Source organism: Phyllostomus hastatus, unplaced genomic scaffold (assembly GCF_019186645.2).
Source record: "Phyllostomus hastatus isolate PE091 unplaced genomic scaffold, TTU_PhHast_1.1 phas_contig_86, whole genome shotgun sequence".
Classification (NCBI taxonomy): Eukaryota; Metazoa; Chordata; class Mammalia; order Chiroptera; family Phyllostomidae; genus Phyllostomus; species Phyllostomus hastatus.
The window spans coordinates 64,272,449-64,299,255 of record NW_025333977.1 but is presented as its reverse complement, the minus strand read 5'-3'; the positions used below and the strand labels follow the sequence as shown (position 1 = coordinate 64,299,255).

Genomic DNA, 26,807 nt, shown 5'->3' with positions numbered 1-26,807 from the left:
AGAAATAAGATTTAAGCACAAAATAATTTCCTAAACAAAATATAGTACATGACTATACTAAAAAGATAAATATTATAGCATCTTAAATAATATTTTAGAAAAATCAAGACACTAGATATACAAGGAATTAAACTAAAATTACATTAAAGCTAATTCAATTGCTCTTTCATAATTTGTAATCCAGTTCAAGATCTACAGTGCTTCTAACATCACCATGAACCAAAACAATTACTTTTGGAAACAAATCACCATTTTCTGATTGTTTGCACCATTTACTCTATAAATATTGATTAAGTACCTATTATATAGTAGCAAACAATCCCTTCCCCTCACAAATCTTGCAGGGGCCACACTAGAAGAAGAGTTGTCTTGGGCTACACATTAAAGACATTGTGACACATGATCACAAAAAATCTCATAATGTTTTAAGTAAATTTACGATTTTGTGTTGGGCTGCATTCACAGCCATCCTGAGACACCTGTGGCCCACAGGCCACAGGTTGGACTCCCCTGCTTGGAGCCTAGCAAAATAGGAATTGGAGGGGAATTACGTGCGGTGACTGGTGTAAAAGGAAAGTACAGGCAGCTGCAGGAAGAGATAACAGGCAACTGTGCCTGTTGTAGAAGTCAAGGAAAACCACACTACAAATACACGCACTGGGTCAGCAGTTCCTACCAACATCATAAAACCTTTCTCTATTCCTTATGAGACAAAAAAATTTTACATATGCATTTTCAAGGAAAATAGCCCCTCATTGTCTTACAGGGGCTGTGTCTTATGGGTAGTGTCTTATATCCCCCCAATCCCCATTCTTGTCAATATTTCAGTTAAAAAAAAAACAAAAACCTCCCAAAGTATTACTATTACACATGGCTCTTAAAACTAGCTACCAAGGAGTTTAGCTTTTACCTTAAGAATTTTCCATTTTTTAATATATTAGATTCAAATATTTAAAAAATCCTTCAATCATGAAAATCACTCAGGAAAATTATAATCATGCTGAGACTGGCACAAAATAAGCCTCTCTGGATTTCTACTTTTACTTTGACTAACCTTGCAAGTAGTTAATGATTTAGATAATGATTCAAGATATGATTTAGATATGATTTAGATATGATTTAGATATGATTCAAGATATGAATGATTTAGATAATGATTAGATAGATACTTGAAAACATGGCTTTAATTAAATATTTAAGGGAAGTAAAGCCTTAATGAATAAACATAACATTAACATACAAATAAAAATCACAGTGTGAATTCCTGCAATGCCTAATAAAACATTAAATTTATAGGTTAATAATAGAGTGTGTTTAAAAGGTTAACATTTATCTTCTGCTCAAAATTCCATGCAACTCTTTAAATACTGAAGATCTACAATCTAACACATGTTAAAATGCACATCTCATTTTAGCTTTTTAAAAAACAGTAAATTATCACTGATGGGAAACATTTGGCTGTTGTGCTCTATGACCAACTCTAAGATAAAAGATTATCTATATCTTTTAATTTCATGATTATTGATCAAATACATCAGCCCTTCAGCTGGAAAAATAATACACAGTGTCCTTAGGTTTATAGTATCTAGAAAAGTTGACTAGTAATAAATAAATCATTTATTCATTTGGTCAGACAGTAATTCAAGAAAAAGTACATTAGGCACTGTGGACACAAAAATGTCTGAGGTATGTCTTGTATGCAAGAGTGCTATCCTCTAATGAGAGTGACTAAAATGTCAACAAACATTAGAAGATTGTGACACAGTAACTGTTTAAAATGCTCATTTATATACACAAGATGCTAAAGGAAAACAGAGCAAGAGGACAGGACTTTATCCAGCCTAGAGATATAAGGGAAGGTCAGGGAAGCTTCTTAACACAAGATGATCCCTCAATTAAGTTCTTCAAGTGGAGAAGTTTGTCAAGCAAGGGGAAGGTGAAAATAGAAAAAGGAGGAGGAGATTCCAGACTGAGAACACTGCCTAAAACCACAACACATCAAGGAGGTGAGAAGGGACAAGGTGTTCAGTTACTAACCCCAGGGGTTAAGACCACACTTCAGTACAGCAACCTTAAAGGAAAGGAAAACATATTTGTTAGATTCACACATAATCACAAGTCAATACAACTATGTATTAAGTCTAAAGGGAAACTGATGTACTTCTACTTAAGACACCACTATCATCAAATAGTAAATAATCTGACCTTTCCAGAAGTTGAAATTGACCACTTATTTCTGATCTTTATGTACTAAACTATAAAGGCTGATATGAAAAGAACTCTTGTATTGTAAAATGCACAGTATATTTGTACTAGTAGTATGAAACATAATAGGAATTGTGGGCACTCATATATAGCCACAAACCTGGTTATTAGATCTGTGTTCAAGTCCCAGATATGCCATTTCCAAGCTAAATGATCTGGGACACATCATTTAATTTCTCAGAATTTCATTAGTAAAATGGGATAATAACAATATTCACCCCAAAATTAAATAGGACAATGCAAATAAAATGTACAATGCCTGTGGCATACAGTAAATGCTCAACCAACAGTTATTCTTATTACAGCATCAAATTCAAGACCACAAGATGAGACCAGAGAGATGCACAGGGACCAAGTACTACAGCAGGATTAATGGGTTCAATGTTGCACATGTTGACAGGGTGCTTGTCTCACACTGAAGTCTGAAGCTGGAGGAGAGATCCGTACTGGGTTTATGAGACATATCCACAGTAGCTGAAACTATGAGGCAGATAAAAGAACTCAGGGACAGCAAAGGAGGAAAAGGAGTCAGTGGACAAGGGACCATGGAACTCTGAGAATCTTTGAAGAAACCTTAAAATTGTGGCAGAAAAACAAGGAGACCAAAAAAATGGCAGCACTGGAACAGCTTCCAGAAGAGTTAAAAAGTGAACTATATCAAATAAACTACAGTTTTGTAAAATAAAAGTAGCCTTTTGGTGATTGCCTCAAACTAAGTACCTCAGAAATAAATGCTCTCAGCTTTCCCCAAACCCTGCAAGTAACTAATGCTTTGAATTTACATGGCATGTCTTGATAGTTCAAAGCTATTTCACTCTGTTATTTGTCTTCACACTGTCCCTCTGAGTAGAGCAGGTACAAATTACCCAAGATTACAGTGCTAATAAGAAGTTAGTCAACAGCAGCTTCCATGGAAAGTTTAACTACAGCGGTTTGTAAAAACAATAATAATTATCACTATTTTAAAGGCTAACTTGAACCATTTTGTTTACCCTAAAATTTATTCATATATATGAATATATTTATTCACATTATATATGTATACACACACACAGACACACACACAGATTATACATCAGGTATCTAGATAGTCTGGTTCATTTTCATCAAGGTATCTCTTAATTTTTTCCCCAGACTTAAGCTTATCACAATCATAACCTGGTTCCTGCACCTGATAGGAGGTATATCACCTAGTAATAGGTATATTAACTAAAGTCATGAATTGCATGCTGTTAATAAAAGCTACTCAGGATGTTCATGAAAATCAAACCATGGTATTTTTCAGCTTAAAATCCTTAAATAGAATCAAGTTCAAATTCTGCATCTTATTCTTCTGCCGCTCACCAGCAGGCTACAAGGGCAGGGATTCCCCCAGTCATTCCTGACCATCTGTGCCACCACAATAAGCAGACCCCAACTTTGTTATGCAGCTCATCCTACAGTCAATTTCTCTTCATCAACTCTGTACCCCCGGATCAAATGTACTGGGCACACATCAGGCATCTTTACCAAATGAAACAACATAAATATAATTTATGATCCCTATTTGCTATTACACTAAGTAAAATTAAAATATATAACTTTAAGTTGAAAAAATACTGTATAAACTTAATTTGTAAAAATCTTTACATCAATGTAATAGTTCAATATTTGAGAATGTAATGAAAATCACCTATCTTCTAACATCAAAATAGCTAAAATTTTTTGAAAAAGCTTACATGCTCATGGTTCCAGGTTAACAGTTAACAGTGTTAATCTCAATTGAGAGTGGAAAAGATTTTTAAAACTGAAATAATTCTGAGTAAAAAAAGTGAAACATAGGGATTAAGAGACCAAAGGCCTGGTTTATATATTTTTACCTCATGGTCCCTCTTTTATATAAAAGATATAGAAATTAGCACACCCGAAATATAAGCAACAAAATATTGGCATTTTGAACTTAGAAAACATTTGAATTTTGAATCTTTTCTGAATGACATTACTGTAGTCATTTAAACATCTACACTCTAAACCTCATCTATTAACTAAGGAAGTCAACACTTCAAATGAGGTAATTACATAAAAGCTATTTCTAACAAAAATATTCAAGTCAAAATATTTCATTAAAAACACAAAAAAACAAAATTTGACACATCAAAACTGATATTTATTAATTAAAATACTTAAAACTACATGGAGCAAGTTTTAAATTTAAAAGTAACATATGGAAAGGGACTTAGAAACACTGTTTAGTAATTTATAGTTAGGGAGTGAAAAAAACCACCACAAAAAAAAGATACAATAAAAAATTACCAATAAAATTATGCTGTGATTTTATTGTAAATTTAGATTGTACAGTCCAGGATAATATCATACCAAAATCACTATCTAAATTTATGGAGCACTAACAAATAGTAAGAGGACCAAACTTGGGATTATGTGCTAGCTTTTAAGTCTTGATCAAGTAAAATTTTTAGTGTCAGTTTGTTCATTTCTAAAATATAAAGTGGTAGAATCAGGATATCTCAAGGTCCCTACCTATCCTAAAATTCTAAAATTCTTACACTGAATTAACAAGAAGCTGTAGGGGGATAAAAAGAAATGTGAGATATTCCAGTTCTGCATATAGCACATCAGATAATCCTTGCTAATCTGTATGTACAGCTTAATTAAGAAATTAAGAACACAGCAATTTCTATATACAGTATAGATTTATAGGTATATTTATTTAGACCAAGAAAGATGACTATTAGAGTGCTGCTTCCCCACTGGAAAAAAATCACAGCAGAGAATACATCTCACATCACAGCATGCTTCACCAGACACCACACTGATCAATGCACGCTGCTTACTGTGGTATCTGAGACTCCTCTTTTGGACTTGGCCACAGTGAACAACAAATTTGAAATAAAGCTTTGCTAGTCTGAAATATGACATCAAAAAACAGGTGGGCAAGGAACTGGTAATTCCAGCAAGTACATAACTGTGGGGAGGAATGGGAGGAGAAGGATACAATGAAGAGAATGTGAAGGACTTACTGTCTATCTCTTTGGGGGAAAAAACCCTGAAATGTCACAAGCAAAGATTAATATTTACAAAACCTGGGTGGTAAGCACATGAGTACTTCTATTTTTCTTTTTGATTAAATACTGGTAAAAACTTTGTATTGTTTTAAATTAATTACAGAATTCTCATTGCCAAAATTCAGTTAAATTAATGTGAACTTTCTGCTTTTCTTAATGGGCCATTCCTGAAATTATTCTCATAGTGATCTTAGGGAGGTAAATTTCTTCAAGATCCAGATAAAATTAAACCCCTTCCAAAATCCTTTGTCAATTCCTGATAAAAATCTTGAAAATCATTTTCCAACTCTTTCGTATTCTACCATACTTAATAAGCACTATTTCATCAACTAGTTAATATCTGGTATAAAAAAATAGGAGTTCAGAGTGTATAGATGACAATATGGAAGGGTGGGGACCTGCTTACACGTATTTACTGGTTGAATAGTAATGAAGTTTCAAAACATTATGCTGAGTGATATGTTTGAGTAAAATATTTTAAATGTGTACGATTTCAAAAGCCACCAATAAATTTAAAAAAATAGAAGACATATTCAACACATACTATAGACTAGAAAAACAGTTGCTACATTAAACCCCTAAGATCTCTTCTAGAAAATTCACTGAGAAAATGTACCTGCCCCCAAAGAAAAACATCAAAGAGAATCATTGGAATATCCCCAAAGAATATGGATATCCAGCCCTGGCCTGGTAGCTCAGTTGGTTAGCACTTCTTCCCCATATGCTAAGGTTGTGGGTTCAATCCCCAGTCAGGGCACATACAAGAATCAACTAATGTATACATAAATAAGTGGAACAACAAATGGATATTTCCCACTCTTTCTCTAAAAATCAATAAATAAATTTTACAAATGCTCCACAAACTAATACTTAACCATTTGGTTAAATATTTTAAATACTAAATATATAATAACAGGAATGAGTAAACACGCTTTGATCAATCTATGCAACATACTACTCTGCTATTAAAAAGTTGAAGGAAAATACATAATGATGTAAAAAGATGTGAATTATACATTCAAGCAAAAAATAAAAAGCTGTGACAAAGCATTATTATTTCATATTATTTTAAAGTAAAATTTTAATCATGTAAGAGATTCTACACTAAAATATTAAAGAGGTAATCTCTGGGGGGGGTGAGATTACAGGTAACAAATTTGCCTCTTTTTGTTTAACCAAGTCTTCAATGTTCTACAATAAATATGCATTACCTTTAAATAGCAATAAACATAAATTATTTTTCAATGTCTTAAAAGGATAAAGAATGTAGCTGGAATTCAAAGACAATTTCCTGAATAAAAGAATCTCCCAGTTGAGATTTGAAGCATGAGTAGGAATAGTCAAAGAAGAAAAAGGCATTTGGGAGAAAAGGAGGAACTAGGGAACTTAAGTACCCCAAATTTGGCATGATAGGAGAAAAAAGAATGATTTATGAAGAAGAGTCTACATAGCCAGGTTCAGGTCCAATCATGAGTAAGTTGTAAGTAATAAATTTAGATGCTATCCTGAGGGCAATTAGGTAAGACTGAAGATTTAATATCTGTTGTATCCTATGAAGACCATAGACAGGAGTGTGGAGAATGAATCAAAAGGGGATAGTGGAAAGTGTCAGAGACCTGGGAATGGAATATTGGGCAGAGCAGTGGGTATGGAAGGGCTGAAAGAGTGTAAGAGGCAAAGTGGTGAAAAGCAGGCAGAAACCAATGGACTTGATGCTTGAAGAGAACAAAGTACAAATGGGTATCCAGGATTACTCCTGGCTTCTGCTTTGGGTAAGAAGAAGGCAGAAGCAATTCAGCATGGAAATGAGAGAGAATTTAAGCTTGTTTTGGATATGCTGGGATTGAGGGTTTGTGGCAACTGGGTATGTGTGTCTTCAAGTCATAGATGAATCTCTGTGCTGGAAATGTGGACTTGGGAGTCCATGTTAAGGTGGTAGCTGAAGTCCCAATACAAGGTGATATTGACCACAAAGGGAGAATGTGTTGAAGAAGAAGAGGTGAAGACCGGCCCTTGGGCAAACTTGGGAGTCAGAGGAAGAAAGGCTAACTGGCAAAAAGGCACAGAAAAGGAAAATGGCAGAAAGGTAAAGATTTAAAAATTCAGGAAAAAAATATCAGAGAAATAAATACACTTGTCTTGAGTATCAAATGATGCCAAGAGATTGAAAGAATCCATTTGTTTAATAACCAGGCCATATCTGGTATAGTTAAGAACAAGTGCATTGAAGGGTCTGGGCAGAAGTCTTCTAAAGAAAGAAGTTAAGGAATGCATGAGAGAGGAGGAAGTTGAGAAGGTACTTATAATCTACTGCCAACTGTTAAATCTGGGTGAAAGGAAGGAGGAAAGGTAGTTAGTGGCTGCAGGGAATGAGGGTTGTTTATTATGATAGACTCTGAATAATGGCCTCCCAAAGATGTCCACATCCCAATCCCTAGAACCTGTAAGTATGTTGCTATACATAGCAAAAGAAATGTTGCCAACATGATTAAGGATCTGGAATGGGTAGTTTATTTTAGAGTAGTCAGGAAATCACAAGATGGCTTAAAAGACAGAGACAAAAGATCAGAGGAGAAGACAGAGGAAAGGGGCCCTGGGTCAAGTAACGCACATAGCCGCTTTCTTTGCTGGAAAAGGCAAAGAAAACCAGATTCTCCCACAGACCCTCCAGAAGATATGCAACTCTGTTGACACATTTTAGGCTAAAATCAAAACAATAGGATAATAAATTTGTGTTCTCTGAAATCACAATGTTAATCTAATTTGTTATAGCAGCAATAAAAAACATTTACACTTTTGTGGTGTTTTTTTTTTTTCAGGTAATGAAACCAAAGGTCCTTAAGACTTTGATTAAATTTAGTTTTAAATCCTAAGTCTAGAAATCATATTTCTCTCTATATATATAATATATATACCTCAGAGACCCAGTCTTTCCTCTAGATGATCAGTAACCCCTAAGGCAGAAGACAGTAGCCCAGATCTGACTAATGATCATGTGGTCTGGACATCTGGTAGGCTAACAATAACACCTTGACCTAAATTATGTTTCAGTTCCCGAGCCCTAAGGTAGCCCTAAGGTAGCACAACTGCCTGGCTACTGCCCCATGAGACCAGATGCAGAGATGCCAGAAAACACCTCAGAGCTGTCCTCAAGACCTGAAGAGAAGATTCATTACCCTTACCCCACCTCCAACCAATCAGTACAACCCCAATCAGTACAACCCCAAACCCCAACCCACCATGTCCTGTGATTTTGCTCTATATAATCTAGAACCTACTCGCCATGCCATCCAGGAATTCAGGCTTTTTAGCATTAGCTTCCTGTTCTCCTCGATGGCACCATTCAATAGTCTTTCTCCACTGCAATTCTCGGTGTCAAGTGTTTGGCTCTGCTAGTGCCAAATGGATGAACTCTTTCTCTTCTCTAACAATAACAGGGCCTTGAGCATGTTTATGTACTAAAAAAAGAATAAAAGTGAAGTCTGAGGACAAAACAAAAAGATTTTTTAAATTTAGAAATAAAATTGAACAATAAATTTTGGGGTAAAAGTTTAGATTTATTCGTGCATCCCAGTAGTTCTCTGATCTCTAACCAGACGCTGAACTGAAGTTCATGAGGACGTGGGAAGAAATGAAATAAAGACATAAGAATTAATCTTGGAAAACAAAATGGACCCTTCTGCCACTAACAATGAAAAGTATAAAATGAATTAAGGAGGGTAATTTACTAATCAGCACTTGTCTCCTAAAATTCTAGGTGTTATTTACTAAGTACTATGTGCAAAGCATCAAGTATTTGCATACATTTTCTTTCTCAAAGTGTGATGAAACAGAAATTATCCACACTTGACAAATACAAAAAAATTGCCGAAGCTCCTGGGATGCAGATGCAAATCTATTTGACTCCAAACACTATACTGAGAAATTGGGCAGACACCACCATACCAAGTGATCAAGGATACCACCACCAGTAATAAGACATATCAACATCACATACCCCTTGATGTAAAGTACTGAGATGGATACCTCACCTCTGTGGCATCCTTCTGCCCAATTAATCCAACACTATCTTTATCAAATGACAAGAAAGAATCAAACACATTGGGTATTCCACAAAACAAATGACAAGTACTCTTCAAAGTCTCAAGGTTATAAAAGACCAGGAAAGAGCGAGGAACAATTACAGATTGAGGGAGAGCAAAGAGACATGACAAAGCAGTGTGGAATCCTGGAATAGGTCTTGGACAGGAAAAAAAAGCATGTGGGGGGGGCATTAGGTGCTAAAACTGATAAACTGAGAATAAACCCTATAATTTACTTGACAGTACTGTACCAAAGTTAATTTCTTAGCTCTGACCAGTATATTATGGTCTCAAAATAAAAAAGTTGAAAAAAAAAAACCCAAACTATGTTACACTGCTTCTGTAAGCAAAACACTTTAACTATGGGTCTAGCCATTAGTTTAGCCAAGAGTAATTTACATAGATTGAAAGCCTAGGTTCAGATTCTGACTAGTGGTTAGCAATAGCATGCGTGTTGTCCCTGAATTGCCTGGCAGCCTGATCCTGACTCCTCACCTAGACTTGAGTCTTAACACTTGATCTCTGACTCCTCCCTTGTCCTTATCACACATTCTGAATACTGCACCTAATCCCTGATCCCAGTTCTCTAGCATAATATACTTAGAGGGAGAGCATCTAAGTGAGGACAGGTAGGTAAACCCCGAAAGTGCAGGATATATTAGATAAGTCAGCAAAGTAATGTTAGAACATAATGTATTAATAAACATCTCTTATACCCACATTTGCAAACACATCTTCATAATATATAAACATGAAGAGGGATCTCAATAAGGAGTAGCATAAACAAAAATTTTAAAAACACAAAACAATAGATCATAAAAACACAAAATCTGATATATACTTTAAATCAGTTTGCTCAACCTCTCATTGATTCTAGTAACTGGAACTACTTGTGAACATTTTTTACATTGAGATGTTTATTGTTGAAGAGTGATTAAACTACATACTATATTTTGCAAACATTTATTTAGTCATTGTTATAAACTAGGCATTTAACAATGATACTTAAAAAATGGGTGCAATCCAACTTGTTTTTAATTCCTTTGACAGTTAACCCTATCCAACACTGAGAGGTATTTACCAATGCCGTCTCTATTAGGCCATGATCTAGATCAGGGAAGTTGAATACAAATATACTGTAAACCACATATGTAAGTTTAAACTTTCTAGTAACCACATTTTTAAAAAGTGAAAATGTAAGATGAAATCCTTTAAATATATTTTATTTAATCCTATATATGCAAAAGTTATTTCAACATGTAATCACACTAAAAAAGACATTAGACATTTACTTATTTTTTTTTGCATAATAAATCTTTTAAGTCCACTTTGTATTTTGTACTTATATCAATTCAGACTAGCCACATTACAGATGTTCAACAGCCACATGCAGCTAGTCACTACTCTTCTGGACAACACAGATGTAGAAGCTACTTGGACATCAACACATTCTCCTTTCTCTGAACTCTATCTTTTCTTTAAACAATTATCTCCGAGATTACACAATACCTGCTATGAAAAACAAAAACAAAGAATGATGACTTTAATTGAAAACTCCTTTGGAGTGCAAGCTTCTTTGTGTTTTTAGTTAAATGTACTCATGGCATTGTGCCTTCTTTCAAAAAACAAAATACATTTTAAAAAACAAATAGAAAAAAATTAAGGGACTGTTTATTACAAATGATCCTCAAATCTTTGTAGACTCAGAAATCATCACAAAACACCATTAAAACAAATCTATACACCCAAACACATCTTTGACTGTCAATCATATTACTTGTATTTAAAACACTCAAATCCAGTTGAGTTAATAAAGGGGAGATCATTTTAAAAGTTTCATTTAGAGAAAATCTCTTTTCCAAATGTAGACATATTTTCCCTTATAAGTATAGCTTTTCAGATTTATTCTTTAAAGGTTAGTTCATCCTACTGCAAACGCTGTTTGAAATGTTAAATAAAAAACTCTCCAACTTCACTGCAATTTACCGTTGGCCTAATTCCTAAGTAGAACTATAAGAAGTCGATATTATTTATAAAAAGTAACAAGCTTTCTTTACATATTGAGCCTCTCAATTATAAAAAACATAATTTTCACTGACTCCTAATACAGTGTCTGGCACATGATTATTTTCTCAATAAATATCTGTTGAGGAATGAATAAATATCTAGTAGCAGACACTGAAAATATATCTAGCATTTCAAAATAAAAAGTTAAGAATTGGGCTCTTTTAATTAAAAGGATTAACTAGGTTTCATAAGAAAATTGACGCTAAACTACTGTTAAGAAAACACTTTCCATCAGCATTTAATACAACACTCCTAAAGGATATTATCACCCCTCATTTAATATGTAAGGAAGGTGGGGCCAAAAATGTTAAAGTCGTACACTATAATTATGAAGCAAAGGGGCCAGATTTCAAGCCCAAGTAAGTCTCAAACAAAACACGTGTGTGTGGGGGTTGGAAAGGGATGTGTGGCTTTATGAAACTAAAACCCATGCTTCTCTACTCAAAAAAAAAAAAAAATCCCATTACAAAAACTTCAGAGGAAAAATAAACAACAGAGTTCCCAATTCCATACACACGTGTACAAAATCCACAACTTAAGAAATCTGAACACATTTAAATTGTAGCAATAAGCAACTCTGTTGACGAAGACTTAAATGCAAGTAGGTAAAAAGGTTATATCCCTGTATCCTTCCCTTCGGGGACAAATCAAACTGGGAGTGAAAGCATCCCCCCCCCGCCCCGCCCCCGGCCTGGGACAGGGTCGACGCGCACAGAAGAGGGGAGGCGACTTCCCTCCCAGCTCCTCAGGACGCGTCTGTCCAGATCTCCTAGGAGGGCGCAGGGCCAGACGGCTCCAGCCTACCTGACGGGCTCCTGCCGCCGCTTGAGCCAGCTGCAGCAATTGGCCATTAGACTGAACATCCCAGGCCGCTCCTCCCTCCGCCTCCCATCCGAGCCTTGAGCAAGTTTGGGCCCCTAGTGGCCCCCGGGCCGAATCCCGAAGCCGCCGCGGTTGAGCCGGGAAGAAAGAGCTAGAGAGAGGCGAGGACCGTCAGTCCGAGCACAAAGTTCGTACAATACCGCCAGCCCTCAGGCGGACAACGACCGCCCTACTAGCCTGAGACAGCCAAAGAACGGGCACCGATTCACAGACCGGAGGAGGGTTAGCGGCGCCGACCAGAGAAAAGCCCCGCGTCGACGTGCTGACGTTCCTCCCAGGCGTGAAACACCCCTCCCAGGCTTGGAAGGTTCTTTCCAAGCACCGCCCTTGCACTCCTCCAATCATCGTTCGAGGGCCGACGTTTCTGGCCTCTGAGTGGCTGAAGGGGACTGGCTACACCAGGAGAGTGTAGCCAGTCCCCTTTTTTGCCGGAGAGATGGGAGGGGTAAGGGGGAGGGGTCTAAGAGAAGGAGGTGGAGCTCCGGGAAAGTGGTTCTCGTTGCTAGGCAACAGGACCGTTTAGAAATGGACTAAAGGATTCCTGAGAAATCTCTGGCGAGGTTTACCTGTACGCTCATCCAAAAGTGTGTTACCAGCCGATCGTGCTGCTCCTCCGTCTATCTCCAACCACAGCTGAGATCCAAATATCTGAAGATTTGTGCGTGTTTTGTTGTGTTGTTTACTCTAGGAATAAGGATGAAGTGAGATTACAGCAGACTTTTGGTTGCACAGCTAGCTATAGAAACAATACACTGGGGCAATAATTATAAGATAAGCAAAAAACATATTTGCTAATTATATCAGTAGTGCAGATGAGAGTGACGTTTTCATCAGTATAGTGGTATTGCTGTTAGTTACGTAAAATGTGGAGTGGAAATTTGTCTATTGTGTGGGGGATATGACTACTAAAGAAATGTGTTCATTGTAGAAAATGTAAAAAAAAAACACTAAAAAGATGAAGAAAATCATATCACACAGTCATCACTCAAAGATAACCAGTGTTAACATTTTGATGTATGTCCTTTCCAGGATTTTTAGATAAATAGATTGCTAGCTATTTGATTTCTGCAAGATAGAGAAGGTGATCTACTGGCTGTTTTGTAATCCATTTTGTTTTATTTAAAGAGATATGTAATATCTGCATTTCTTTCTATAGCACTGAAAAAAGAAAGTACATTTCTATATGAAATAATATATGCATAATATATAGGGGCCTGTGTATGCTATGTTTCTACTAATATATTTTCATATCCTCATAAAAGGATAGAGGACCCTGGCAATCCCAGTGTATCCAGGGTAAAGCAGTGGTTTGGAACTAAGATAGATTTAGGTTTAAAATTATTCTCAGCTCTTTACTAATTTGTGTAATCGTAATTCAAACCCATATACATCACTTATAGTTTACTGTCTCTGAAACAAAATACCTTAGCTGTAAAATGAGAATAATGATACCTACTTTACAAGATTGCTAAAATGATGAAAAGAGAGAAACACAGCTCATGTGCAATTTCTAGCAAATAACAGCAGATTTTGGAGTGCGTGTCACTTGTCCCTTAAATGTTAATGGCACTTGTCCTACTACCTCTCTCCTAACTGCTAGTTCTTTTTCACCATTCTCACTGTCTGCCTTATTAACTTTGACTTTCTTTCCACTAGCTCACAGATCTATGACTTCTACTGATTTTCCTAAAAGAACCTGTCTTTCCTCATCAATACTAGATGCTACTTCTGCCCATATTGTCCTGTGCATATACTAAAATGCCTCTATTATATAGTACTAATGAAAAACTTCAATGGTACTTTCACAATTTTTCTTCCTTCTCTGTTTTTTAATTTCTAATAACCCACAACATCTACCTTCTCTTTTCCAAGATTAACAACTTTCTTGGGACTCTGACAAACACCATTTTCCACTTTTCTGAAATCCTGTTCCTTTAATTATTTTTTTCTTTATCCAACAACTTAAATATATGCCTTTTAATGTTTTCCCTAAATCTTAGGCTACAATTGCCAGAGTGAGGTGGGGTTAAGAGGGCAGGGCAAGATAAGGCCACATGTCCTTAATTATGAGCCAGGTTACAACTGTTCTAATAACTCTTTAATTCCACAATCCAACTTCTTAAATTAATGATTCACAAACCCTAAAGCACTATTTTTACTGTTCAATCTTTTTATCAACTTACTGAGAATGGCCTTCTGTCCCATCAAACTACTCGAAACATATAACTTACGTGTTTTTATAACTTATGTCTTCCAAATTACCAGAGTTCTTCTTTTCTTTCACATCAGTTACTGCTTTTAACTCTTCTAAATCTCTTTCCCCACTTGGCTTTTCACAATTACACACTATTCTGGTTCTCTTCTGATCTCACTGGTCATTCCTTTTCCTTTGCTTTCCTTTTTAAAACCATGTTCTCCTAGAGAATCCAATTACTTCTGTGCCTGAGGGAATTACTATGTGGATGTTTCTTGAGTATTTCTGGAATCATATTTAACACCTTTTTTTAAAATATAATCAGTCCAACTATACTTCATGGCTTTCTCAGTTCTAACAGTGATACATTACCAAACATTTTTGGTGCCAACATACAGTCAGTCAATTAGATAACTGAGTTGAATATTGCTTTTCAATATACTAAGTGCTTTGGTAAACTTAAGTGTTGCTCGTTATTTCCAGTTCCCTTTTTCTTATAACCACTTGAAATTGTTATTCCCACCTCTTGAAGTCATGAACTTGCTTTGTCCAATGAAATGTGCATGGCAGTAGTTGTGTCACTTCTTGGTGAAAACATTTAAAAGCTGGTGCATAATTCCCTATGTTCTCCTTTCCCTTGCAATGTGAAGTGTGGAAGCTTTTGTTAACTTTGAAGTAACACAAAATCAGAACAGCATGGAAAGCTGAGCCAACACACAGAGGACAGCTGCTTGCAAAGTCCTAAAGCAGACTTCCTACAAGCAAGAAAGAAACATTTGTTAACTAAAACGACTGTAATATGGTGACTGTTTTATCACATTATAATCTAGTTTATTCTGAATGTTGGAGAAAGCCTTACTGTCATTATTCTAGTTAAGAATCTCTTTTCATCTTTCTGGGATTGTTGAAATAACATCCTGAGTATTACTTGGTTTCTTTTACATTTTCCAGCTTTATTAAGGTATAATTGACAAATAAAATTATCATACACATAAAGTGTACAATATAATGATTTGGTATACATATACATTGAGAAATAATTCCCACAATTGAGTTATGAGTGAGTGAATGAGTTAACACATTCATCACTTCATATAATCTTTTTTTTTCTTTTGGTGAGAACATTTGAGATCTACTCTCTTAGCAAATTTCAAATGTACAATACAGTACAATTCACTAGTCACCATGCTTTATATTAGATGCTCAGAACTTACTCATCTTCTTTTCCTGCTTTTGCTTTTATTAGCATTTATTTTATGCTGAATTTACACCTGTGCCATTAAGTTTTTGTTTCTTCAGTTTCTTCTGGGATGGCTTTTTCTTTTATGCAACCTTCTCCTCTGGTTTAGGAACAATCTGATCTTTTGCAGTAAGGATCATCTCAGTGTGGAAGGGAGAGCTCAAGTACAGGTTTTGCACTGCACCTTGGGAACCTTGTTCTCTGGATGTGCTTAATGACCAGAGAATCTACATCTAAACCTTTAAGTTCAGCCTTACCTTCTGCATTTTAAAGCATGTCCAGCAAAATTTCAGTACTCTCTTGGGACCACCAACCCTGTGCCCAGCCCCACTGCTTGGCCCCAGGCACACCTACCAACTCCACCATGGTAACAAGGTAATGGCACACGTTGCTCCTGTGAAGTCACATCCTTCAGACACTTAGTGGCTTTGGAGGTATGCACAGCCTTGAAGGCCTGGGTTGTTTACAGCTGTTCTTAAAGGGAACAAGAAGATTTGAACCTCTTTGCTTTTCATGATTTTGTGGGTTTTTCTTGGTCAAATGAATAGTGAACCATTTTCAGAGGTCACCTCGGGCTGCTTGTGGGAAGAGAACTTATTCATCTTTTTCAAAATTTGTGTCTTACCAACTTCTCCTTTTCCTGTATCCCTCAGCTTCTGGCAATCACCATTCTACTCTGTTCCAATGAGTTGATCTCTTTTAATTCTGCATATAAATAACACCATGAAGTATTTGTCTTTCTCTGTCTGGCTTATTTTACTGGCATTTTACCCACCAGTTTTATCCATACTGTCTCAAATGGCAGGATTTTCTTTTTTTTGGAGTGGAATAAGTCTTAATAATATTCTATTATATATCATATATATGCAATGTATATGAATATATAGTATATATCTGGTGCATATAACACATAATTACATAATACATTTTTATATATCATTGACTTATGCATTCATCCATGGATGTACACTTAGGTATTTTTCATATCTTGGCTATTGTGAACAATGCTATGATAAACACGGAAGCATGGACATCTTTGTGAGATAGTGATTTCATTTCCCTTGGTTCTATATCTAAAACTGGGATTGTTGGATCACACGGTATTTCTATATCTACTATATGTAGTAGTAGTTCTATGTATATGTGTATATAGTTTTAGTATTTTAGTACTAAAACATATAGTATTTTATGTTAATATAAATACAGAGTATTTATATTAACAGAGTAAATATATATTAACAGAGTAATTTATATTAACAGAGTAAATATATATATATTTATAAATATAAATATATATATAAATATATATATATATTCTGATTTTAATTTATCAGGAAACCTCTGTACTGTCTTTTCTATGGCTGGCTGTACCAATTTACATTACCACTGTGTACAAGTGTTCCCTTTTCTCCATATCCTTGCCAACATTTATGTGTTGTCTGTTACTTGGTTTCTAATCTTCCCCAGCTCTGATCCATTTTGTAAACATTTCACAAGGTAACATTCTTAAAGTACAACCGCAAAAATCACTACCGTTTCTAAAACAAACAAACATACAAAAAACCAAGCAAATAAAACTACTAATCTTCATTACCTATGGTGTAAACACTTTAGCCTGATGGTTTTCACCAAGAAAATATTAAAATATTCTTGTAGAAAAAATGTACAGGGTGGGACAAAAGTAGGCTTATAATTATTTGTATGAAAAATAATATAATAATAAATAATATAAGAATTAACTGTTTCCCATACTCACAACTATAAAACTACTTTTGCCCCACCCTGTATAAATTAGCAAAAGGAAAATGATCCATAATTCGACCATTGGAACTGATCACTATAGATATTTTGACATGAAAATGTTCCCAGGCTTGCACTGTTAAATCGAATTTTATTTGCACTGTTAAGTTGAATGTTTATGTGCCAGTCACTGTTCTGGGCACTAGAAATATAGTTGTGAACAAAACACACAAAAAAAGTCCTATCCTAAAGGATATTCTAGTAGTGGGAAGGATGAGAAGGCAGATAATAAAAAAAAATAAGTAAACTAGATCATATATTAGTAGAAGATCATATGAAGATGTATAAAACTGGGTAAGGGAATGGGGCTAGGATTAGGACTGGGAATGAGATTAGATAGATTAGGAATTAAAGTTTGGATAGATTTATTTGCATATTTATAACTGTACTGAAAACAACTTTGGCCAAATAAAATTGACCAAGTGTTCACTGATATTGAGCTAAAGCCAGATATCACCACCACCGAAGTTCTGAGATAAGTTAAAATCTAAAAATTTTATTCAAAACATATAGTATTAAATTTTAGTCTTAAAAATTTCTGTATATAATTTTTCAATTTAACATTACCATATAGGTACGATACATAATTTTCCAGCATTGACTATAGTTGCTGGCACTGTGATACACATTTGTGATATTAAAAAGATATTCACTTTTTTAAAATTTTGGTGTTATACTTTTATGTTTTAGAACATCACCTTTATTTGGGACTTAGGTGAAACCTGAAACACAAGAGATTACATTGTTTTCCAGCTAATTAACAAAAACACAAAAACAAATAACTATAAATCACATGCTAAAATCAAGTAAAATGTCGGGATAACTGTACATTAAAAATACGTAAATTTGCCTGAAACTTGCTCTATCAGAAACAACCTAAGTCAAATCCCAAACCCACCCTAACCTTTTCTCCCAACTCTGAATTTCTATAGCATAATTTCTGTAATTTGTAACACACTCTTTGTATTGTCTATATTGCTCTTATACGAATAGGCATTAGTTACATCTCAAATTAGACACTAAGTTCCTTTAGGAAGAGGAACTTTATAGTATCTACCACTAATATGTAACAGGCACTCATCAAAGACTAGTTGGCATTTGTTTTGGGGCAAGCATTTCTCTATGACCTGGTTGGAGTGAGAAGGATGGTATGTGTTGGTGGTAGGATATGAAATCTACGAGAGCAAAATACAAATTACAAAACAAGAGTCATCATCTAATAAGTGGCTGCCTAGACAAAGGGTCTAGTATACTTTTGACTTGCTAATACTAAAAACCAAACTACAGTGTAATTCTCAACAACACAATATTTAGATGGAAAAATATCCCTCTAGACACATGTACACTTTATTGCAACCAAAGATTAAATAACAATTGTAACTACTATATTTAAGGTCAGCAAGTAATTAACATCAGTAAGTAATGTATAACTCAAAAACAACATGCTGAAGATATGGTCATTCAATCAAAATCAATCCTGATACTGCGTTTCTGCTTCATGTGAAGAGGATCCTGGAAAACCTGTGCTACCTCTTCTTTGCAGCATGGCTGAATTCTGGTTAATTCCCGATAGAGCGTCCATTCACTTTCACCTGAAGTCTTTGGAAGAGTTAGATTTTCCTTTTAAGTATTCACTCCTTTGTTTCTCTAACATTCCTTTCCTCCTGTTCTTTACAGTCTTCTTTTTTAAATGTCTGTATCAGAGATGACTTGTTATGAATATTGTTGATTCAAAATTTTGGAGGTTTTCCTTCCTTGTGGAATTTTGGGATCTCAAAATTGATCATCTACTCTTAATTCCTTCTCACAAAGATGAGGGTCCCAAATCAAGCCTCTGCTCAAAAGGCTGGTAGCCTAAATGCATTTAATTAATTAATATACTACTGAAAGGTTATTTTGTCTGTTATGATTGCTAGCACACCAAAAAAAGAAACACACAGAGATTAGAATTATATTTATAGTGAAATGATTTGGAGCTGGGGATAAAGTGGTGAATAGACTGACATGGTTGAGTCAGTCAGTAAGAAAGAGAATTGAAAAAGGGAAGGTTCAAAAACATTCAATAATTCCTTTGCAAATATTCTTATTTAAAAAAGTGACTAGCATCAACTTCCATCCTGCTGGATCAAAGAACCAAAGAAAGTTAGAGCTGGAAGAGAATCTTGAAAGATGATCAGCCTATCAAGTTTTGTGCACACACATAGGAAATCAATTTATATGTTCACTTGGTCAGAAATACAAGTGATAATAGTAAATAAGCCTTAAGTACTACTGTTTAATACACACTAATTTCTCTACATGTGTCATCTCTTTAAATCCTTACGTTAACACTTACTTTAACACTATTATCTCCATTTTACAGATGAAACAACTGAGACAGAGAGGTTAATCAATTTGCTTAAGGTTACATAATTAGTAAGTGACAGAGTATTACGATTTAAATCCAGGCAGTTTAGTTCCACAAGCACCTTAAACATTAAATAACATATTCAAATGTGTATGTCTAAGCACGAAAAGCAGAGGTAATATATACATAAAAAAATAACGAGCTGCTCAAAGTTGATAGAATTTGATACATTCTCTTCTTTCCTCAAAACATTTTTTTGCCGTAGCTTTTTTTTTTACACCATACATGCAGATACAAAATAAAAATGGTGATGACCAAAACTATCCCATTTACTTTCATTATCACTGTTCTCTACCAAGTCTTCTCGAGTCCTCTTTCACCTCTGGGTTTAGGTTAACGTTCTCATCCCCAACGTCGATCTCTCACGACTTTTCCTTCTAAGAACGGAGAGTCTGTCCTCTGATTCCTCCAAGTGCTTTTGGTCACTCAGCCTCCCACCTAAGTGCCTCGGAGCTTTTCACTGCGTTTGCTTTCTCCGCCCCTTCGAAAACACCCCATTAAGGAGTCCTGGAACTCAACGCAGGAGTTTGGAAAGCAGCAAGGAAGGTTGTCTCAGTGTTTACTAGGCCTCCAACGCGTTCCCTGAGCCCGGTCCCCCGCCCCCACCTCCCAAAGCTTCCTGGAAATGTCCTCGTTATCACTTCCCCTCTGCAGCTGGGGGTTGGGAGCTGGCGGTCCTCTCCGCCCCGGGCTCACGCAGATCCACTGGCGCGCTAGCTCGCTGGCTCCACCGCGCTGCAGTCCTCAAGCAGCGGCACCGGGGTTTACAGCGGGGTCCGGGCTTGCAGCTCCGCAGCGCGCAGAGCGCTCAGGGTCCGCTGCGAAGTGCCACAGCCCCCTTCCGTGCTTCTGCCGGCCTGGCCATGAGGGTCCTCGGTGGGTGCTGTGGGGCGCTGCTGGTGTGCCTCGTCGTCGTAGTGTTTCCCATCGCAGAGGCAAACTGTGAGTAGTCAATACCGTCCTGTGTCCTTTCCCCAGCAATGCCGACTGAACTGCCAGCCTTGTTGGATTTTCTTTGCGAAGGCTGTAGTCTTCTAGAAAGTTTTACTGCAAGTCGGGGCAACCACCGGCTGATGGAAGCAGCCATGGATCTATCCCACAGTGTTGATGATTGGGCACGGTCAATATTTGCCCTGCTCTGGGAATGATGTGTTGCCTACAGGACAGACTGAAAAACCTGAGTGACACTAAGCATTGAAGGAATTAGAAGCCTTACCCATTTGCCCCCAACAGCTGGAGTTCCCAGTCGGAGGACAGGGATAAGCACGTTACAGTATAAAAGTAGGGAAAAGGAAACCCACTATCTTTCCTTAGTACACAAGCCTGTCCCCAACGGGCACCCCCTGCTGCAGCCTATCATCCTTTTGCAATTTCTCGACTTTGAGCTTGGTTTGCTTATTTCAACATTGACAAACGAATTGTTTTAGAATGAGTGAAGTTTTGGATAGCAGTTGGCAGATGTCATTTTCTGACTTTGAAATCAAAAGGCATGTTAAACTTCATATTGTTCAGAGGGTTCTTGACACTGAGTGCCACTAATCTGAGGTCGTGGCATGAATTTTTGTCTTTATCTTTGCATTCCCAGTTCCGTAGGTTCCCATGCCTGGATTTAAGGCAGGATATTGCGTTGTATCTGGAAAATACATGAGAATTATTAAGGCATTTAGAACATGTTCGTTGTCAGTTAATTTGTTTGTTTTTTGAAGTTTAAGAATGTTCGTTGATTTAAGATGCTTACTTGTGTTGTTTTATTCTCCGGAAATGTCATGGGAGAGAAAAAACTCTGATTTACAAATAACTTTTAGGCTGCATAAGGCTCCAGTATAAAAATTTCAAAGAATTAATGTCAGGAGAATTAAATGGGAACTTACTAACAATCCACCAGTTTTTACTAATTACTGTTCAGGGTGAATGAGGTATTTTACATTCTAATTTAGAGGCTAAAACATTATGTGTTGATTTTATATTAAAGAACTGCAATAGCAGAACTTTAACACTTGAGCCTGTATTATTAAGCCTGCATGTGGCCCATAGGCACTACCTTATTATCTTCTATGTAGCTCATGAAGACAATCAAATATTTGTCTGCTAACCAGTGCTTTGGAGAAGAGAAAGAAGCAAAAGTGACTTGCCATGCTTACTGCTTGTCATTACAGGAATTTGCTAGGCCCTTTTTTAAAAAAATAGAAATTGTTATATTTTCATTGAATGTAGACAGTTAAAAAGTGCGCGTGTGTGTATTATATGCAGGTATTCAAATGTGTAGAGAGATTCTATGTGTAGAGAGAAATATACTTGTTATGCATAGATACTATTAGAGTAGATAAATTAATTCCGTCAGTATAGCATATAAAGCCCTTATGGTCTCTTCATTTTAAAAAATTTGATAGTTCAATCAGATTGAAAGTCATCTTGGTTTGCTGATGAAGAAACTGTGATACAGATGGAATTAATTTACTCCCTAATATTTTAAATTTGAGATATAAATATTTGTAATTCATGTTTAGTTGCTATTTAAAGAAAAGCAAATCATAGGTTTAGTTTTGAGAGTGAGAAATCCAGATTAACTTCTTCATTTTAACAATAAAAAAATTGTTCAGAGATGTTGACTGACTTTCCAGACATTTTCAGTCCATATATATATATATATATATATATATATATGGAAAGAGAGAGATTTAAAACATATACTGTATACATACTTCATGTCATTTTCCACTAAGGGCTGTGGTGAAGAGAACCAGAGGAAGGGAGATGTCCCCTTTTGGCTGTGCTAATTTGGTGCTGTCGAGACTTCCACTTGTGGGTAGATGCAGTCCATCCTAAACATTACACACTCATATTTTCCTTCTCTTTTTTTACTTGTGTTTTCATTTTTAACTATTCCTTTCACTGTTTATCCATCTTTGTCTTAACTTAAAGTCCTTTTTTTCCAGAGTTTAAAATGTTGCACTGATGGAGAGATTTTATCAAGGTTAGGTTAGAGTTGGGGTTGGTGCTAAAAGAGTTAGAAACAATTTCTGGTATGCAGCAACAACAACACTCTGTGCTATATTCTCTTACCATTAATTCTATGCTAGGAAACACAGAGGTGCTTTCACAATAGACCTTTTCTTTTCACCAAGTATAATAGCCTCTTTATAGATAAATGTTCTATACCCATATGTAAACTTTCAAAATATTATGAGAAAAATATATAAGAAGCCTGGTAATACATATATCAGTATTCTTTAACTGCAAGCAATGGTAATGATAATGAAGGAAGGGAAAGAAAAGGAAAGGAAAGGGAAGGGAAGAGAAGAGCAGGGGGAAGGAGGGAAAGGAAGGGGGTGGAAAGGGGAAGGGGAAGGAAGGTAAAGGAAATCGAGAAGGCAAGGATAAGGGAAGGGAGGGGAGAAAGAAAGGAGAAGAAAGAGAGAATGGAGGAAGAAAGGGAGGGAGGGAGGGAGAGAGGGAGGGAGGGAGGGAAGGAAAGAAAAAGCTGAGTGGATTTATTGGAGGGCTACTGAATGGCAGTCTGAATAACCAGGCCTAGGGAAGTCAGGGATTTGGGAATATAGGTGATCAATATAATGGAGACTCATGTGCTCACTATGTTGGGAGCTGCCACCGTATGACTAGTTCTAACAGCCTTCTAGTCCTATGTGTCTCTATATACAATTGAAATTCCTCGAAAAGAGAGCCTCATTATTTTGGCTTAGCTTATTTCTCGAGTTTTGTGATTGATATCTCAGTAGAGTCAGGTAGAGTGTCTGGACAGCTCCCACAAAGGAATAGATGCTGGGAAGGAAGCAGAAACAAGAAAAGTCTACACATTCTAGTTATTGACTGTACAACAAATACACATGACCTTCTTTTTATAAAACAATTTGAAAGTATTTCAAATATATGCATACATTTCTAATACAAAGTAACCTAGTAATGCACAACAGAAAGTATCTCCTCCTCAATAGGTTTTTATCACTGTAACCAGAGAGGAAGGCTCAAGGCTACCCTTTCTTAGTTTAGCATCCTTGGGTGATATCCATGCCTCATCTAGTTCTGTCACAATCCCTTGTCAATGTGTTATGCCTTATGGACCAAATGATACATTGTAGTGTACCAACACCTACTATATGCCAAAAATAATAATAAAAAAAGAGAGGAATATAGGTACTCACTTTAGGGCTTGCCTGACTGTTTTGTTGATAAGCTTGAGCTGGCGTTTATTAAGGACGTCATCCTTCACTACCCAATTCATATCTCTCTTTCTCTTTAGGCAGTTCCTCAAGTTTGGGTTTTTGTCTGCTCCATGAGCTGAATGAACCACACCCTTCATCCAAAACCATCTGAGCCCTTTTGTTCCTACCTGTGGATGGTTGTTCCTGTCTTTACTTTCACAGTTTCTACTGTGTACAGAACTTATTGTGGAGTAGTAACTATCCTTTTAACCCTCATTTATATGTGGCAACAGAACTATTTTGTCTTGACTATTGTCATTCCAGGACTATTTAACTATTTAACTCGTTGTCTTAACTTAAAGTCGTTTTTTTTCAGAGTTTAAAATGTTGCACTGATGGAGAGATTTTATGGAGATAATGCACTGATGGAGATAATCCCCCCCTCTCTTTCTCAACAAGGGTAAAGAACTTTAAATGGCCATAAAGCAGTCTCATCTTTTAATTCAGTAGAAAATATATCAGGTCCCCTCGTGAATGTATTCCTCCCTGTTTTTTTTTTTTTTTTTTAATTTCTAGATGGACAGAACCCATTTGTGAGGGAAGAAAGCAAAAATTTCGAGACTAGGTCTTTGGATTAGTTTCTTAGGTCTGCTGGAACAAAGTACCACAAACTGGGTGGTTTAAGCAACAGAATTTATTCTCTCACAGTTTTGGAGACTAGAAATCTCAGATCAAGGAGTCATCAGGGTTGGGTCCTTCTGAGGACTGTGAGGAAGAATCTGTTCTACGCTTCTTTGCTGGCTTCTGGTTTCCAAAGATTCCTTGGCTTGGATACGGCATTCTCCCTATGTCTTCACATCGTCTTTGCTTGTACCTGCCTGTCTCTGTTCCAAATTTCCCCTTTTCATGAGAACACCAGTGATGATGAATTAACAACCACCCTTATGACCTTGTCTTTTTTTTTAAGTGGTGACTCAGTCACCACTTTAAAGATTTTATTTATTTTAAGATTTTATTTATTTATTTTTAGAGAGAGGGGAAAGGAGGGAGAAAGAGAGGGAGAGAAACATCTATGTGTGCTTGCCTCTTGCCCACCCTCTTCTGGGGACCTGACTGGCAATCCAGGCATGCGCCCTGACTGTGAATCAAACTGGTGATCCTCTGGTTTGCAGGCCGGCACTCAGTCCACTGAGCAACACCAGACAGGGCTGACCTCGTCTTAACTTCATTATCTGCAACATTCCTTTTTCCAAATATGTAAAGTCATATTCACAAGTACTGGAGAATTAGGATTTCACCATCTTTATAGGGGACACAGTTCAACACATAACTGGCACTAAGCCTCAAATCGTGACTACCTCCATTCCTGACTTGGTATTTTAGGAAATACCTTTAGGAATAGCCTCAAATCGTGACTACCTCCATTCCTGACTTGGTATTTTAGGAAATAGCTTTAGGAAAAAAGGAGCATATATGAATGACTGCTGGTACTGAGAAGGTACTACATTTTTTTTTTTTTCAAACCACATTAGAAGATAGTGCTGTATACCAGAGATAGTGACTGAGCCCTCAATAATTGGTCAGTATTTCATTCCTTGAGGCTAGCTCCTTTAAGGTATTAGAGTACAGAACAAGACCAATGAAAACCATAATAATCATCCCATTCACTTATTTCCTTAATTGAGTTAATTCTTTAGTTAGGGGTAATGTTGTGTGGCTTAGCATAAAGCATTGAATTAGTCTACCAATAGTAGCGCTGACAAAAAAATTAAACCAAATACAGAATAAATGTCTCTTTCTCTGAGTACAAGTTGCTGTTCCTCCCTGATAGACAAGCTCTAACTAATCAACCATCCACTAGGTATCTGATTAGATTCTGTTATACGTCCAGTTCCAACAGCTGAAGGTTTTATGACTTCTCTTGAAAAACGAATAAAGGAAGATCAGCAACACTAGGCCCATAGTCCAACGTGGACAGGTACAGCTAGAGCTGATTCAGAGCTGCCTTCTTTAAACAGAAATTCTGTTTCAGTTTGCCACAATTCCAAGCATCGGCCATTGTCTCTCACCAAATTCTCTTCCCTTGTTTATGGTACCTATCTGACACTTAGAGGTTTTTGTGTTTGTGACTCTTATGCTAGATTGCCATGAGAAGAAACACAACTGACAATCATTAAGTGGGTCATTCTGTCTCCTCTTATGATTAAGAACTCTGGTGTGAGGCCATCCTGTGAACAGTCACCTGGAACACAAATATTTCAGCTCTGGGCCAGTTCTTGCCCAAACTTCTTTGTCCCGAGGCCTGAGATCTAGCTCTCTACAGGTTCCTGAACAACTGGACAGACCATTTCAACAACTCGGGAAGTAGAATAGGGTCTCATTTCAGATAAATTATCATTCCAGGCAAAGTGAACACTGAGAAATCCTGTTGCTATGTCTGTCCATTAGGAGGGTTTTGTTTCACCAGAGCTCCTCGGGACCACTCTTGAGAGAGGCTATAGTGTGTGTGTGTGTGTGTGTGTGTGTGTGTGTGTGTTTCTGGCTGTTGCGTTGACATCTGGATCTTGTCTGTACATCACAATATTTAATACTCACTATAGGTTTTTGGAATCTCTTTCCCTAGTGCAGTTACCCAGTGCAGTTATTTT

General features: G+C 36.5%; 2 protein-coding genes across 5 annotated transcripts in view; one reads left to right on the top strand and one right to left on the bottom strand.

Annotated features, from left to right (window-relative positions):
• The window catches only part of ARL13B (ADP ribosylation factor like GTPase 13B), a 71,097-nt gene extending 58,478 nt beyond the window's left edge, over positions 1-12,619 (bottom strand). For 2 of the 4 annotated variants that reach the window (XM_045851785.1, XM_045851786.1), the window contains exon 1: positions 12,281-12,619. In XM_045851785.1, the coding sequence (XP_045707741.1) occupies positions 12,281-12,339 (59 nt within the window). In that variant the 5' untranslated portion in view covers positions 12,340-12,619. Of the gene's footprint in view, positions 1-2,037; positions 2,057-8,605; positions 8,653-12,280 lie in introns of those variants that run through there. The other 2 variants (XM_045851787.1, XM_045851789.1) reach the window with 2 other exon arrangements.
• Positions 12,620-20,585: 7,966 nt separating this feature from the next.
• Positions 20,586-26,807, top strand: part of PROS1 (protein S) — a 73,191-nt gene continuing 66,969 nt past the window's right edge. Inside the window, exon 1 of the mRNA XM_045851813.1 lies at positions 20,586-20,941. Coding sequence (XP_045707769.1) covers positions 20,863-20,941 — 79 coding nt within the window. The 5' untranslated portion in view covers positions 20,586-20,862. The remainder of the gene's footprint in view (positions 20,942-26,807) is intronic.